At 35.8% G+C, this 12,601-nt stretch overlaps 2 protein-coding genes across 2 annotated transcripts; one reads left to right on the top strand and one right to left on the bottom strand.

The window, feature by feature from the left end:
- Window positions 1–531: 531 nt before the first annotated feature.
- med7 (mediator complex subunit 7) lies at window positions 532–1,972 on the bottom strand. The gene is made up of 2 exons (XM_039664587.2): window positions 1,810–1,972; window positions 532–1,452 (listed from the first exon to the last, which is right to left on the bottom strand). Exon 2 carries the CDS (start codon window positions 1,441–1,443, stop codon window positions 715–717), a length of 729 nt encoding a protein of 242 aa, XP_039520521.2. The 5' UTR covers window positions 1,444–1,452; window positions 1,810–1,972; the 3' UTR covers window positions 532–714.
- Window positions 1,973–4,283: 2,311 nt separating this feature from the next.
- Window positions 4,284–12,436, top strand: itk (IL2 inducible T cell kinase). Its single transcript, XM_039664585.2, has 17 exons — window positions 4,284–4,565; window positions 4,718–4,822; window positions 4,938–5,019; window positions 5,143–5,265; window positions 5,403–5,434; window positions 6,087–6,238; window positions 7,201–7,266; window positions 7,373–7,427; window positions 7,938–8,017; window positions 8,134–8,279; window positions 8,461–8,532; window positions 9,038–9,206; window positions 9,305–9,521; window positions 9,610–9,674; window positions 9,753–9,871; window positions 10,027–10,184; window positions 12,001–12,436. The coding sequence occupies exons 1-17, from the start codon at window positions 4,428–4,430 to the stop codon at window positions 12,067–12,069; spliced, it is 1,848 nt and encodes a 615-aa protein (XP_039520519.2). The 5' UTR covers window positions 4,284–4,427; the 3' UTR covers window positions 12,070–12,436.
- Window positions 12,437–12,601: the final 165 nt, after the last annotated feature.

Raw genomic sequence — 12,601 nt, 5'->3', positions numbered from 1 at the left:
ATTAACATTTCTTAAACATTTATCTCAATTGTTTACAACTTTGACATAAACTACACAAACCATGTGTATGCTCGTGTGTGTAAAACTTCTGTTCACTGCTGGTGAGTTAAAACTTTCGCATAATAGGATGGCACTGCAAATACAGAGGCATTGTAATTACCAACCAATGATACAAATATCCATTTGGTTAAACTCTGTCACTGGGTAGACTAAAGTGCACTTATACAACATTGCATAAGTGCAGTAAAGGTTGTATAAGTTTGCATTTCCTCCAACCAATCTGCATCATGTAAAAGTCATGTGACACTGAGAATGACTAAATCTTATAACACAACATTGTCCGGCTGCAGAGCAGGTTTTTTTACTCAGTGTAAAAAGCTTGTTTTTTTTTTTTTTCCTCTTTATCATTATCATTTCATTAATAGACATCTACATACAATAACAGTTTGAGAAATTTGGCTTGAATTGATGCTTGTAGTTTGTTTTATTTATGTGGAAACAACACAAAAAGCAATAAGTCACAAAAAAAAATGAAAAGAACAGATCTTTATTTTTTTACACATACAGCTCTACTTCAATGACTGTGTGAACAGACCACGTGTTAAATAGTAAAAATGTCTCTATGTATATGTGGTCTGCCTATGTTGAGTTTTGTAACAAAGTTGAAGAACGGGCATGTCCTGAATAACAATAAGAATACATTCCTTGGACACCTCAAGTCATCTCATCAATAATACTGCACATTGCAGCATCCTTGTCCCACACTTTGTCCTTCTTACAAGACAAATTCTTGTCTGTTTGTCCAACCATGCAGCTAACACCCGTCACATCTACATCCATCGGCTCGGTTTTCAGTCTTGCGGCTCCAGCTGACACCGCGCCACCAGCCTCTCCCGCGCTGGAGCTGTTAGGTTGTGGCAAATTATCAGGCAGCAAAACAAGACACCCCTGAATCATCTCCATCACCCTCTCCAGATGCTTCTGGAAACGCTCAGCAGTCTCCAACCGCTGTCTCTTCTGAACCTCCATCATGACTCGAAGCGTCTCCCTGGCCTGGTGAGGACGGTACTCATTGATGAGGTGATGCATGTGGACAAACAGGAGTTTCAAGTCCTCCATCTTCTCCTCGCGCTTAATGCTACCTGGGCTTTTGATAAGGATGTCCAGAAGGTCCAGAAAGTTGACTAGGATGGACATATTCAGTTTCTTCAGCTCTCTCTTGTGGTCAAACTGCATAGGGTGGAGGCGCTCGATGCCCTGGGTCTCCAATGGTCGAATAATGATGTCATCGCATTGGAAATGATTGCCAAACATCATGTAACTGTCTCGAATAGGAGGAGGGGGTTTGGGCGCCAGTCCCTTTCGCACGTTCTCATCCGTGTACTCCTTGATGAACTGCATTGGAGGCGGTGGAAGAGCACTGACCTGCTGTGGCTCCCCCATGCTTTAAATCTAGTCAAGAAAACGATCAAATCTATTTATTAAATAGACTAGTAGCAATATTGTTGTTATTATTATTTATAAATAATACTCTCTGGGATGCAAACTACAAAACAACTATTATTTATTAAAAACAAAACTCGCTTTGAAAAATGATTTGCTCTCAATCATATTTCGTTTTATTACTGTCAAACAAACATATTGGGGGTCTTCGGAAATGCAGTAAAAGGAACCATAAACACGTTATCAACAATACTTGTTTAGAAACAGCTAAAAGCTTACAAGCTAAATGCTAATGTTCACCAAATAAGTGATATAGAGAATCGCAAAGGGGGACTCATTACTGTAGTAATCAACAAAAATACTTACCGAAACTGCTGGCTTTATTGAACAAAAATAGTGTCGGCTACGAAAACAGATTTTCGGTAAACATAAGCAAAGCGGCCAAGTCTTCCTGCATGTCTCTTCTTCTTCTTCTTCTTCTCCTTCTTCTTCTTCTTCTTTATCCTGTAGTATTCCGACAGTGTGGGCGCTGCAGAGCGAATTACTGCCCTCCACAGGTCAAAGTTTGTACTAAATACTCGTCACCAAACAAAGATAAAACGGATACAACAGAAAAAGCCTCAACTCCAACTAAGTAATGACAGTTTAATAAAGAATATATTTCTTGATGCCAGGAAAACATGCCCTGCTGTCTCAAGCATATGTCTCAATACTCCCACGTACTTTTTTCTAATGGGCCGTCTGTGTGATATAACACACCACTGGTTGCCTACACAAAATTTAGTGGCACGTCCCCCTCAGAAACAGATTTTCCCCCTCAGAAACAGACTACATTTTTGAAAATTCTTAACATTTATAAATATGTTTACTGTACAGTAATTGACATGTTAAGTATTATTATTATAAGTGTTTTTTTTTTGTTTTGTTTTTTTCCGTTTGTTTATTTTTAGCTAGTTAGTTAGTTAGTTAGTTTATTTAGTGACATGTAGGGGGTAGGGAGTAGAGCACTAGCCTAGAGATCGTCTCTCGCCACCGTTGATACATCATCTGTCAGCTGGTGCCGAGCAGTGCCGAGCCGGCTCTGGGCTATGTATTTAATGCATTAGGCCTACATTATATTGAGCTTATTTCTCCAAATTTTAAAAACTAAAAGCCATTTCTGTTATAATGCGCTACTCCATGCATGATTAACTTATTACGATCAGTGCAATGCATGATGGCAGGGCTTGGGTTAGTGACCATCGGTTGTAGACTACACTACTTTTCTAAATGCATTCTGGGATATATAGGACTATGGTGGGTATAATAGTGGACTATATAGGGTATTATCACTATATATTCGGCCAGCACTACAAAATGGCGAGCTCACTATATAGTCCACTTGTGAGTAGTGGGTGATTTCGGACACAATCTTCCTTTTTCACAGAAGAAAGCTGGAGCTTCGAGCATCACTTGGAGCTCAGAGTAAGTCATGACCTCCTGTTTTAATGTTACAACAAATTGATTACAAAATGTTACACAAACAATGACAACTTCACTGCTGTTAGAGAATGATTCCCAGATAATTAGTATCAGTTTCTCATGTGTCTGTAACTTACAGTAACCAACTGTTTTCCAGCCTGTTCACTGACAACACCTGCTCAGAACAAGTCATATTTTCGACTGACATAGGTATTGTCACATTATAAACATCTCTTTCTCCAAATAGGCTTAATAATTTGGTAACACTTTACAATAAGGTTCATTAGTTAACATTAGTTAATGTATTTACTAACATGCACTAATCATGAGCATTTGTTAATGCATTTGTTCATCTTTGTTAATGTTAGTTCATGAAAATACAGCTGTTCATTGTTTGTTCATGTTAGTTCACGGTGCATTAACTAATGTCAACAAGATTTTAATCAAGTATTAGTAAATGTTGAAAATAACATTAACAAAGATTAACAAATGCTGTATATGTGCTATTCATTATTAGTTCATATTAACTAATGTAGTTAAATGTTAACTAACGAACCTTATTGTAAAGTGTTACCTTGGCACTGAATAAATTAAAATGTATTGCATAGTTAATGTTATAGTTGACTGTATGTATGTTTAAAATCATGTTATATTTTATAATTATATCCTGGCCATGGATGCATTAATCATTGCATCTTTCTGTCAAAGATGTAAGTTAAAAAGCAATAAAGGATTCTCTCATCCGCCCTGAGAGGAAAGCCCCCTAAAAAGGCCGGGTTAGAGGACGCTGGCCCAGAGAGGATGACGAAAAGTGTAGGCCCATTAGGTAAAGGACAAACACCGTCACTCACAATAAACAACAACAGTCATAATCTCTCTCTCTCTCTCTCTCTCTCTCTCTCTCTCTCTCTCTCACACACACACACACACATAAATACTTTGTATTTGGTTGAATTTTCAGTCACGTGTCAATTTTTTTCTTCTGCAAGTCTGAGCAATTATTAACAAAATAAACTCTAATAATAATAATATTAATGACACACCCCCATTTTCACGACCTGCCAAATATGTGTGTGTATGTGTGTGAGAGAGAGAGAGTGTTTGTGTATGTGTGTGTGTGTGTGTGTGTGTGTGTGTGTGCTTGTTTATATGATTTAAGAGGACTCAAATGTGTGTAATGATATGGGTATTACACTGTAAACATGGTGTATGGGAACGTTTCATGTCCTTATAATTATAATGGCTCAACTAAACTAAACTGCAAAATGCATTTTTATTTTTATTTTATGGGTAGGGTTAGTGTAGGGGGAAAGAATATACAGTTTACAGTGAGTGTGTCTGTGACTGCATGCGTGATTGCTTTAGATTCTTGTGAAGTCTACCTCAGGAAGTGGTTCACCTTTATCGACTCCGGAAACCTATGCTTTATACAAGTAGGCTATAAGCTCTACAACTAGTGATTGAAACACACCACTCGCCATGAGTCAACCTTCCATGCTGTAGTTAAATATCCGAATTTCACCATGTACCCAAGGGTGATCCTAAAGGAAAAACTGTACAAGAAATCACAGCAAAAGAGAAGAACTTCACCGTGCAATTACAAAGAGAGGGTTTTTGTGTTAAACACAGAGGATCTGACATACTTTGAACATCGTCCTGGGGTATGTAGCCAATTCACACTTTGACGTTATTGTAAATGTTAATAGGCCTATTTTCAATTATAAAAGTTACTTTTTCACTTTTTTAAAATAAGTTAAGACAATGTCTGTGATGAGATGACTACAGAGTCAATCCTTTTTTTATATCGCCTTAGAAAAAGCCAACTCAAAAAGGCTGCATCGAACTGTCTCACATCAAGTGTGTGGAGATTGTACGCAGTGATGTTCCAATTCCCTGTGATTACAAGTACCCTTTCCAGGTGAGAATTAAGTGGATTGTTGCTTATGTCATATAGAGGTTTATGTCATATTATGTCCAAAATGAACTTTTTGCATTTGTATTTTGTTTACATTACTTTAATGCTTTGTTGACAGATCGCCCATGACAGCTACTATCTGTATGTGTTTGCTCCTGACAACGAATGCAGGTTAAAATGGGTCAACGCTCTGAAAGAAGGTGGGCAGCTGTTACAGAAAGTGATTCCCAAAGAAAGAAGTGTTTTCATTACAGAGTGAAATATTTAAACACGTCAATTTACATTATCTTTTATATTTTCTGTTATTTCTTCCACTTCTAAAGCGACGCAAAATAACAACTTGTTTCTGAAGTACCATCCTGACTTCTGGGGAGAAGGGAAATGGAGGTGTTGTCATCAGACAGAGAAGCTGGCGACAGGATGCAGTGAATATTATCCCAATGGAGGTGCAAGCACATTTACATTTTGCACATAAATCAAATCACTTTTTTTGTCATTCCACCATGTATGAATTTTAATGTTGAGTATGACGACTCAGAGTCCTTTTGCAATGTTTTCATAGTTGTTTCATTTCATCCCACAGCCAAACCTCTTCCCCCAACTCCAGATCCAACGGTTTGTCATTCAATCTCTGTTTACTGTTTCTGACTTTCATGCTAATTGCCCGGTTTCACAGACTCCCTAACTAAAATGCATATTTGAGCTGTCTTAACTGAAAGCAACTTGCACTGACATTTCTTAAAATATGTCAATGCCATTGTTTTGTCTCAATATGCACATCAGTACTTTTTCCTTTTTTTAAAAGACATGTTTATAAAAGCTATTTAAATGTCCTAATTGACCTTATCCTGGCTTAATCTAGGCCCTGTCTGTGAAACCAGGCTACAGACAGGGCTTTTTTTAGGTTTAACATTTTTAACTAGTTTTAAACGTTTGCGATTATTGTTACATTCGCTGTTGAAACGCTTAGTATAATCAGAACAGTGTTTGGATGAGATGATGTGAACACTGTAAAAAAATATGTTCATGATGTGTAATCACAACATTTTTTCTTTTGTCGAATCAACTTAAATAATTTAAGTGATTCAGATAACATAATATTTTGAGTTTCTGATGATTAAATCAATCTCCTACATTGTATTGAGTAAATTTTTTCCATTTCAATTAACTTAAAATTTTAAGGCAACCAGGTTACTTCATTTTTTTAAGTTAAAGCAACAATATTTTTTTTTTACAGTGAATTGAGCTGTCTGTATTTATCTTCTAGCGACGATTTTCAGATCCAGAGAACAGGATTGTTGTGGCTTTGAGGAATTTCAGCCCTGTAGAAAATACAGACCTGCCTCTACATAAAGATGAAGAATATTTTATCATTGACTGTTCTGAACCGAACTGGTGGACTGTGAGGGACAAAGATGGGTAAATATCTAAGAAGAATTGTTGTAGTCTCATAAGTTAGATTTAGCATAATGTCTAAAATAATCCCTCCACTGTGAATTCAGAAGTTTGACTCATTACATAAACATAGAAATAAATAAAAGTTTGACATTTGCCAAATGTAACAAAATGCCTCACCATTTGCACTAGGTGTCATGAATATCAGGCACAAAAACTCGATAGATAGATATAGATAGATGGATGGATGGATGGATGGATGGATGGATGGATGGATGGATGGATGGATGGATGGATGGATGGATGGATGGATGGATGGATGGATGGATGGATAGATAGATAGATAGATAGATAGATAGATAGATAGATAGATAGATAGATAGATAGATAGATAGATAGATAGATAGATAGATAGATAGATAGATAGATAGATAGATAGATAGATAGATAGATAGATAGATAGATAGATAGATAGATAGATAGATAGAGATTTAACTCACGGGGCTGTGAAAAATATAAAGAATCAAAAGATGCTGAAAAAACATGGTGTTTTAGTTCTATTTTATGTTTTTTTAACTAAAACAATGATAAAATTAGCCATTTATAGACCACCTTTAATATAAAGCTGATTACATTTTAAATTTGCCAAAAATCCAGTTGGAAGGAAATGTAACAGGCTTTTAAAACATCTACAAATATTTTTGTGCTCTGTAAAAAAAAAAATATATATATATATATATATATATATATGTTCATGATTTGTAATCACAACAAATTTTCTTTTGTCAAATCAACTTAAATAATTTATGTGGTTCAGGTAACATAATATTTTGAGTTTCTGATGATTAAATCAATCTCCTTCATTGTATTAACTCAATTTTTCCATTTCAATGAACTTAAAATTTGAAGGCAACCAGGTTACTTCATTTTTTTTAAGTTAAACCAACAATATTTTTTACAGTGTGCTCTTTTCTCTTCTGTTACAGAAATGTTGGCTCTGTGCCGTGTGTATATGTTGCGGAAAAAAAAACTAACAACATTGAGAAATTTGAGTGAGTTCCTTATGTTACGGAATAAAACTTTTATGTATTTTTTTAAGGTCTTAAGTTCATAATCAAAGCTTGATTAAACGCATATTAATGCTTTGTGGTTTGATAGATGGTACAATAAGGACATAACTCGGACAGAGGCAGAGGAGTTACTCATGAGAGAGGTAAGGCAACCAACAACAGTCAAATGACATTTTATAAAATCAGTTAATGTTTCCATGATGTCAAAGGACAGTAAGTTTAACTGTGTTAAACACTTAGTCAAAATCTGTACATCACTTCAGTACATTTTCACAGTTTTTGGGCATTGCAGATAGTTGGGGTTCTTTGCAAACGTGCAAGAGCAACATCTGCAGAAGGTGCAGTCAAAAGCGTGCAGAGTTCAAACAGCCCTTAAACCAGAATGTGGCTGCGCTGTGTTTCCTGTCATGTCACTTGTTATGTTTTAAATATGACAGTTGATTCAGACATACAAGTAAGGTGAAAAAGTTCATGTATGTCCTAATTATTATCTGTTTTGGCATGTCACAGCATTAGTACAACATGAACACATTTATCTATACCACTTTGTCATAATGAATATATTGAATATATTTCTATGTAGATTCATAATGGTCAGCATTTACATGAGTATGAATTTATGGTTAACTTAACGATATACATTTCATTTACAGAACAAGGACGGGGGCTACATAGTTCGTGACTCTAAACATGCAGGTGTATACACCGTGTCAATATTTTCCAGAGTTTCGGGGTAAACACTTACTTTGCAATTAAGTGAATGTTACTTTATAAAAAAAAAATACCTTACTTTTTTCTCCAAACAATATCTCATCTTCATGTTTTTTGATGAATGTCACTGGTCTGCAGGTCTGATGGAGAGAAGTATCCACTAGTTAAGCACTACCAGATCAAAGTACAGAAAGAAGGTGAAAATGTCATGTATTTCTTAGCTGAGAAATACCTGTTCTCGAGCATTCCGGAGCTCATCCGCTATCACCAACACAATCCGGCAGGTGAGTTAAGAAAAAACTTCAGTTGCTCTTTTATTGCATAACATACTGTTGAATAGAGTCCATTGCATGATAGGCTATTAGCGGCGTCTTGCTGTCAGAGGCAATGTTTTAATGTCTCTTCAAATCTGTAAATGTGTAATTCTCTCATTAAGCTGAACAAAACTGCTTGTTTTTGTGACAGGTTTAATAACTAGATTGAGGCATTGTGTGTCAAATGTTCCAAAATCTTCAAGGATTAAGGAGTCGTCTTCAGGTAAAATTCCAGCTGTTAAGTAAAATTAATTGAATTGTTGTTTCATAATATGAATACAGTGCACAACTTGTGTCAGTAAGTTTGTTTTTTTTAAAGAAATTAACTTTTATTCAGAAGGACACATTAAATTGATCAAAATGACAGCAAAGACATTTATAGTATCTTAAAATAATTATATTTCAAATAAATGCTGTTCCTTTGAACTTTCTATTCATTAATTTCCTGAAAAAAACATATCAGAATGATTTCTGAAGGATCACGTGACGCTGAAAACTGGAATGCTGAAAATATACTAGTTTAAAATGTGTTATTAATATTAAAATATTTGTATATATAATAAGATACTAATACTATTTCTTTTAAATGACAGTTTTTACTCTATTTTTAATCAAATCAAATAAATGTTGCCTTGGTGAGGATAAGAGACATCTTTCAAAAACAAGTTTCCGACCCCAAACTTTTGAACTAGTGTGTGTTTATATTTGTAAGCCTTTCTCTTTTACAGATAAATGGGAGATTCACCCTGATGAACTGATATTAAAGGAGGAACTGGGGAGCGGGCAGTTTGGTTTGGTCTTCAAGGGAAGCTGGCATGACCGTGAGGTGGCAGTTAAGACAGTCCGTAAGGGTTTCATGTCAGAGGAAGAATTTAAAGAGGAAGCACAAGTTATGATGTGAGTAACTCATGCCGTGTGTTTTAAAGGACATGACTATGGATGCGAAGCGTACCGTGAGAAAATGTCATGAATTTATTGTTCCCTCATTGTCACAGGAAACTGTCCCATGAGAAGCTGGTCACGTTGTGTGGTGTGGTCACTCAGCGCTCACCCATCTATTTGGTATTTGAATTCATGGAGAATGGCTGCCTAACAGACTTCTTACGTGCCAAAAAAGGCTGTCTTTCCAAGGAGGTCCTGCTGGAGATGTGTTTGGATGTAAGTGAGGGGATGGCCTACTTGGAGAGCTCCAACTTCATTCACAGAGATTTGGTAGGTGTAAACAGAATGTTTAATGAGTCAATTTCTTCCTTTATTGAGACAAACTTTTGTGCATTTTTTCCAAAAACTTTTTTAACAGGCTGCAAGAAACTGTTTGGTTACTGGCGATAATGTGGTGAAGATAGCAGATTTTGGAATGACAAGGTGAGTAGCAGTGCCTCAATATTTCAGAGATCCATGTCACTGCTCGGTGTAATGGAACATTCCCATCTGAATCGGCAGGTTTGTCCTAGATGATCAATACACCAGTTCTCATGGGTCCAAATTTCCAGTCAGGTGGTCCTCTCCAGAGGTGATCAAATTCGGGAAATACAGCAGCAAATCAGACGTGTGGTCATTTGGTGAGTCCATATGTATCCACTAAGACTATTAGACGATCTATTATTAATCAGAAGAAAAAAATATGGTAGTTGCAAAAGTCGGATTTTAAAATAATGACTCGCCTCTATCCAAATATTTTAGGTTATCTAAATATGCAATGACGTTCCCTTTGCAGGTGTGCTTATGTGGGAGGTGTACAGTGAGGGACGTGTGCCCTATGATAACCGTAGTAATGCAGAGGTAGTGGAGGCCCTAAATGCAAGACTAAGGCTCCTGAGACCCCGTGTCTGTCCACAGAGTGTGTACGATTTAATGCAGTGGAGCTGGAAAGAGGTGAATTCACAGTAAACATCATTAAAGCTTCCCAGTATAGCAAATGATCTCAACAAACTATCCTTGAAGTAATATTAAAGGTCCCCTTTCCAGTGGCTAGAAATTTTAATCGGTGTAAACCGAGCGGTCAGTGTATCATCCGATGAAATAAGCATAAATGAGAAAGCATACATTTTTTAAAAAAAAAAATAAATAAATAAAAAAGAGATTCCGGCTTGATTTTTCGTATTTTAGTTCACAGGTAAAAAAACGAATATGTCTTTCGTGAAATTCGTTTTTTGTTTTCCTTCCGCTGATTGGCCCAACTCAATAATTAAAATTTAGAATTTAAATTTTTTAAAATTAAGTTGATCCAACTCAATAATTAATATTTAGCATTAAAATTATTCTAAGTGATTTGATTAAATATTTGACTTCACATAAGAAATCTTTAAAAGTAGGAATTTTGTTTATGAAAATGAAAGTTTGCCACAAGGACAAGGAAATTACCAGTAGATTCTAAAGATTTGTTTGGGTTTTCAAAAAGACAAATTACATCCTTAATGGGCAGATTACCATTGAGGACTATTCTTCTGTTGAACAGACCTGAGCGATGAGTTACTTGACCAATCAGCGGAAGGGGGCTTTTTCCTCGAGAGATATCATGGCTTACAAACGAGCGAAGTTGATCAGTGCTCGCATGTAGGCTACAAATGAACACAAAAGTATTTTTTAGTTCCTTCATCCGAGCCTCTGAAGAAACAATGGGTTCATTTTATTTTCTCTGGAAATGCACCGACACAACTTCCCAAAGTTTTGTTTGGTCCAAACATTTCACCAGCGACTGTTTCCTCAACTTGGGCCAATACAGAGCTGGCCTCGATGAACGTCTGAAAATAAATAGATCGAGCTACCAAGCAACAATTTCTGATGTGTAGTCTAATTGTTCAAGTTCAGACAGGCAATCTTTCTCTCAAAATCGTTCAATACTGTTTATGCATCAGTACGTCAAGCCAGTGACTAAAATATCAACTTCACATCGTTTATTTTAGAAGGATGAAAATAATCTTATTTAAACTGTGAACAAAGTATACAGAAAGGGATCAAAGAACAATCTTTCCACACAGCGCGAGTTCATCTGGAACTCGTTTATCTGGAAATCAATGACACACGTTACACTGCACAACGAAGCTCTTACTGTATGTACTTCATCGTGTTTGCATTGGTGAAAGCATTAGAGAGAGTTCTGAAACTGTGTTGCAATGATAAGATCTTCATTCTGCGTCTGCGATCAACAAACTGTCATCTGCTTTCTCAATGCTCAGATGGGAATGGAAATAGAGATCCAAATGCTTTAAAAACTTCTCACGATTCGTTAATCTCGGTAGATGTAATAGTAAAAACATATAATAGCTGTAGTAAAAGTATTTGAGAGAGTTTCACACGTAGCTATTACGTGGCCCACAGCAGACAAGCCCCTATTTTTGATCACTAACATTTTAAGGGCAACCCAGGAAACATTATAAAATAATAAAATAGCCCCATGTTAGGGGACCTTTAATAAAATATAAAGTCACGTGCATGAATTGGGCCCTCTGTGGATGTTAGCCATGTTCCCGTTTTTCTCAGTTTTTTTCACAGTTTTAAAATGTATATTATAGGGTATTTTTACACTCTTTTATTAATGTAAACCTTCTTTTGTATCTTTTGTTGCTTGTATAATTCGCAGCAGGTGTCATTTCTTTGTCCTAATCTGTTTATTCAGTTATTTGCCTATGAGTCTCCTTACTGTCATTATTGCTATGGCAACATAAACAAAACAATGTTTGTTCAACAGAAACCTGAGGATCGGCCGTCATTTGCTCTGCTCCTGCATGAACTGTCCTGCCTTGAGCAGGAACCTTGATCCTGATCACACCTTTCCTTTTGAATAATGTGAACGTTCACTCAAAAATGAACATTTTGTGGTTTTAACCACATTTCAAACCAGTTTTTTTTCAAGATTTAAAAAGGTTAATTTTCAAGAATCTTGGGTCAATCATATTGACCAGATGGGGGAAAAGGGCACTATAAAAGAACCTTATGGTCCACATGGCTTATGAGCTATATTTGGGGAGTTCTGAAGCAATACGATATCTTTGTGTGAGAAAAATATTTAAATAACATTTATTAGATAACATTTAAATTATTAATTAGTAATTAACTGAAAATTATTAATAACTGAAAATGTGCTTGACTGCTTAAAGATTATGAATTGTTGTTATGGAAATTAACTGCTTCAAAAAAGGGTTTAGAAGTTGCGCGGCATTAATAAAATATTTTATTGGGTTAATTATCCCTGTAAATGAAAATACTGTATATAGTACAAATCACATATTGTATTTATTTGTATATTTTATTTATTTATTTTTTCACTTTTTTTCATCATTTATTTCACA

This window comes from Pimephales promelas, chromosome 9 (assembly GCF_988280905.1).
Source record: "Pimephales promelas chromosome 9, fPimPro1.hap1.1, whole genome shotgun sequence".
Taxonomy (NCBI): Eukaryota; Metazoa; Chordata; class Actinopteri; order Cypriniformes; family Leuciscidae; genus Pimephales; species Pimephales promelas.
Note: the sequence above shows the minus strand (reverse complement) of the source record. Positions and strands in the feature narration are given on the sequence as shown.

Bases quoted from the DNA above. Each gene is read 5' to 3' on its own strand.
- med7 (XM_039664587.2), bottom strand. From the start codon at position 1,443: ATGGGGGAGCCACAGCAGGTCAGTGCTCTTCCACCGCCTCCAATGCAG.
- itk (XM_039664585.2), top strand. From the start codon at position 4,428: ATGTACCCAAGGGTGATCCTAAAGGAAAAACTGTACAAGAAATCACAG. The intron at 4,566-4,717 runs GTATGTAGCCAA...ATATCGCCTTAG, and splicing joins ACTTTGAACATCGTCCTGGG to AAAAAGCCAACTCAAAAAGG. The intron at 10,185-12,000 runs GTGAATTCACAG...TTTGTTCAACAG, and splicing joins TGCAGTGGAGCTGGAAAGAG to AAACCTGAGGATCGGCCGTC.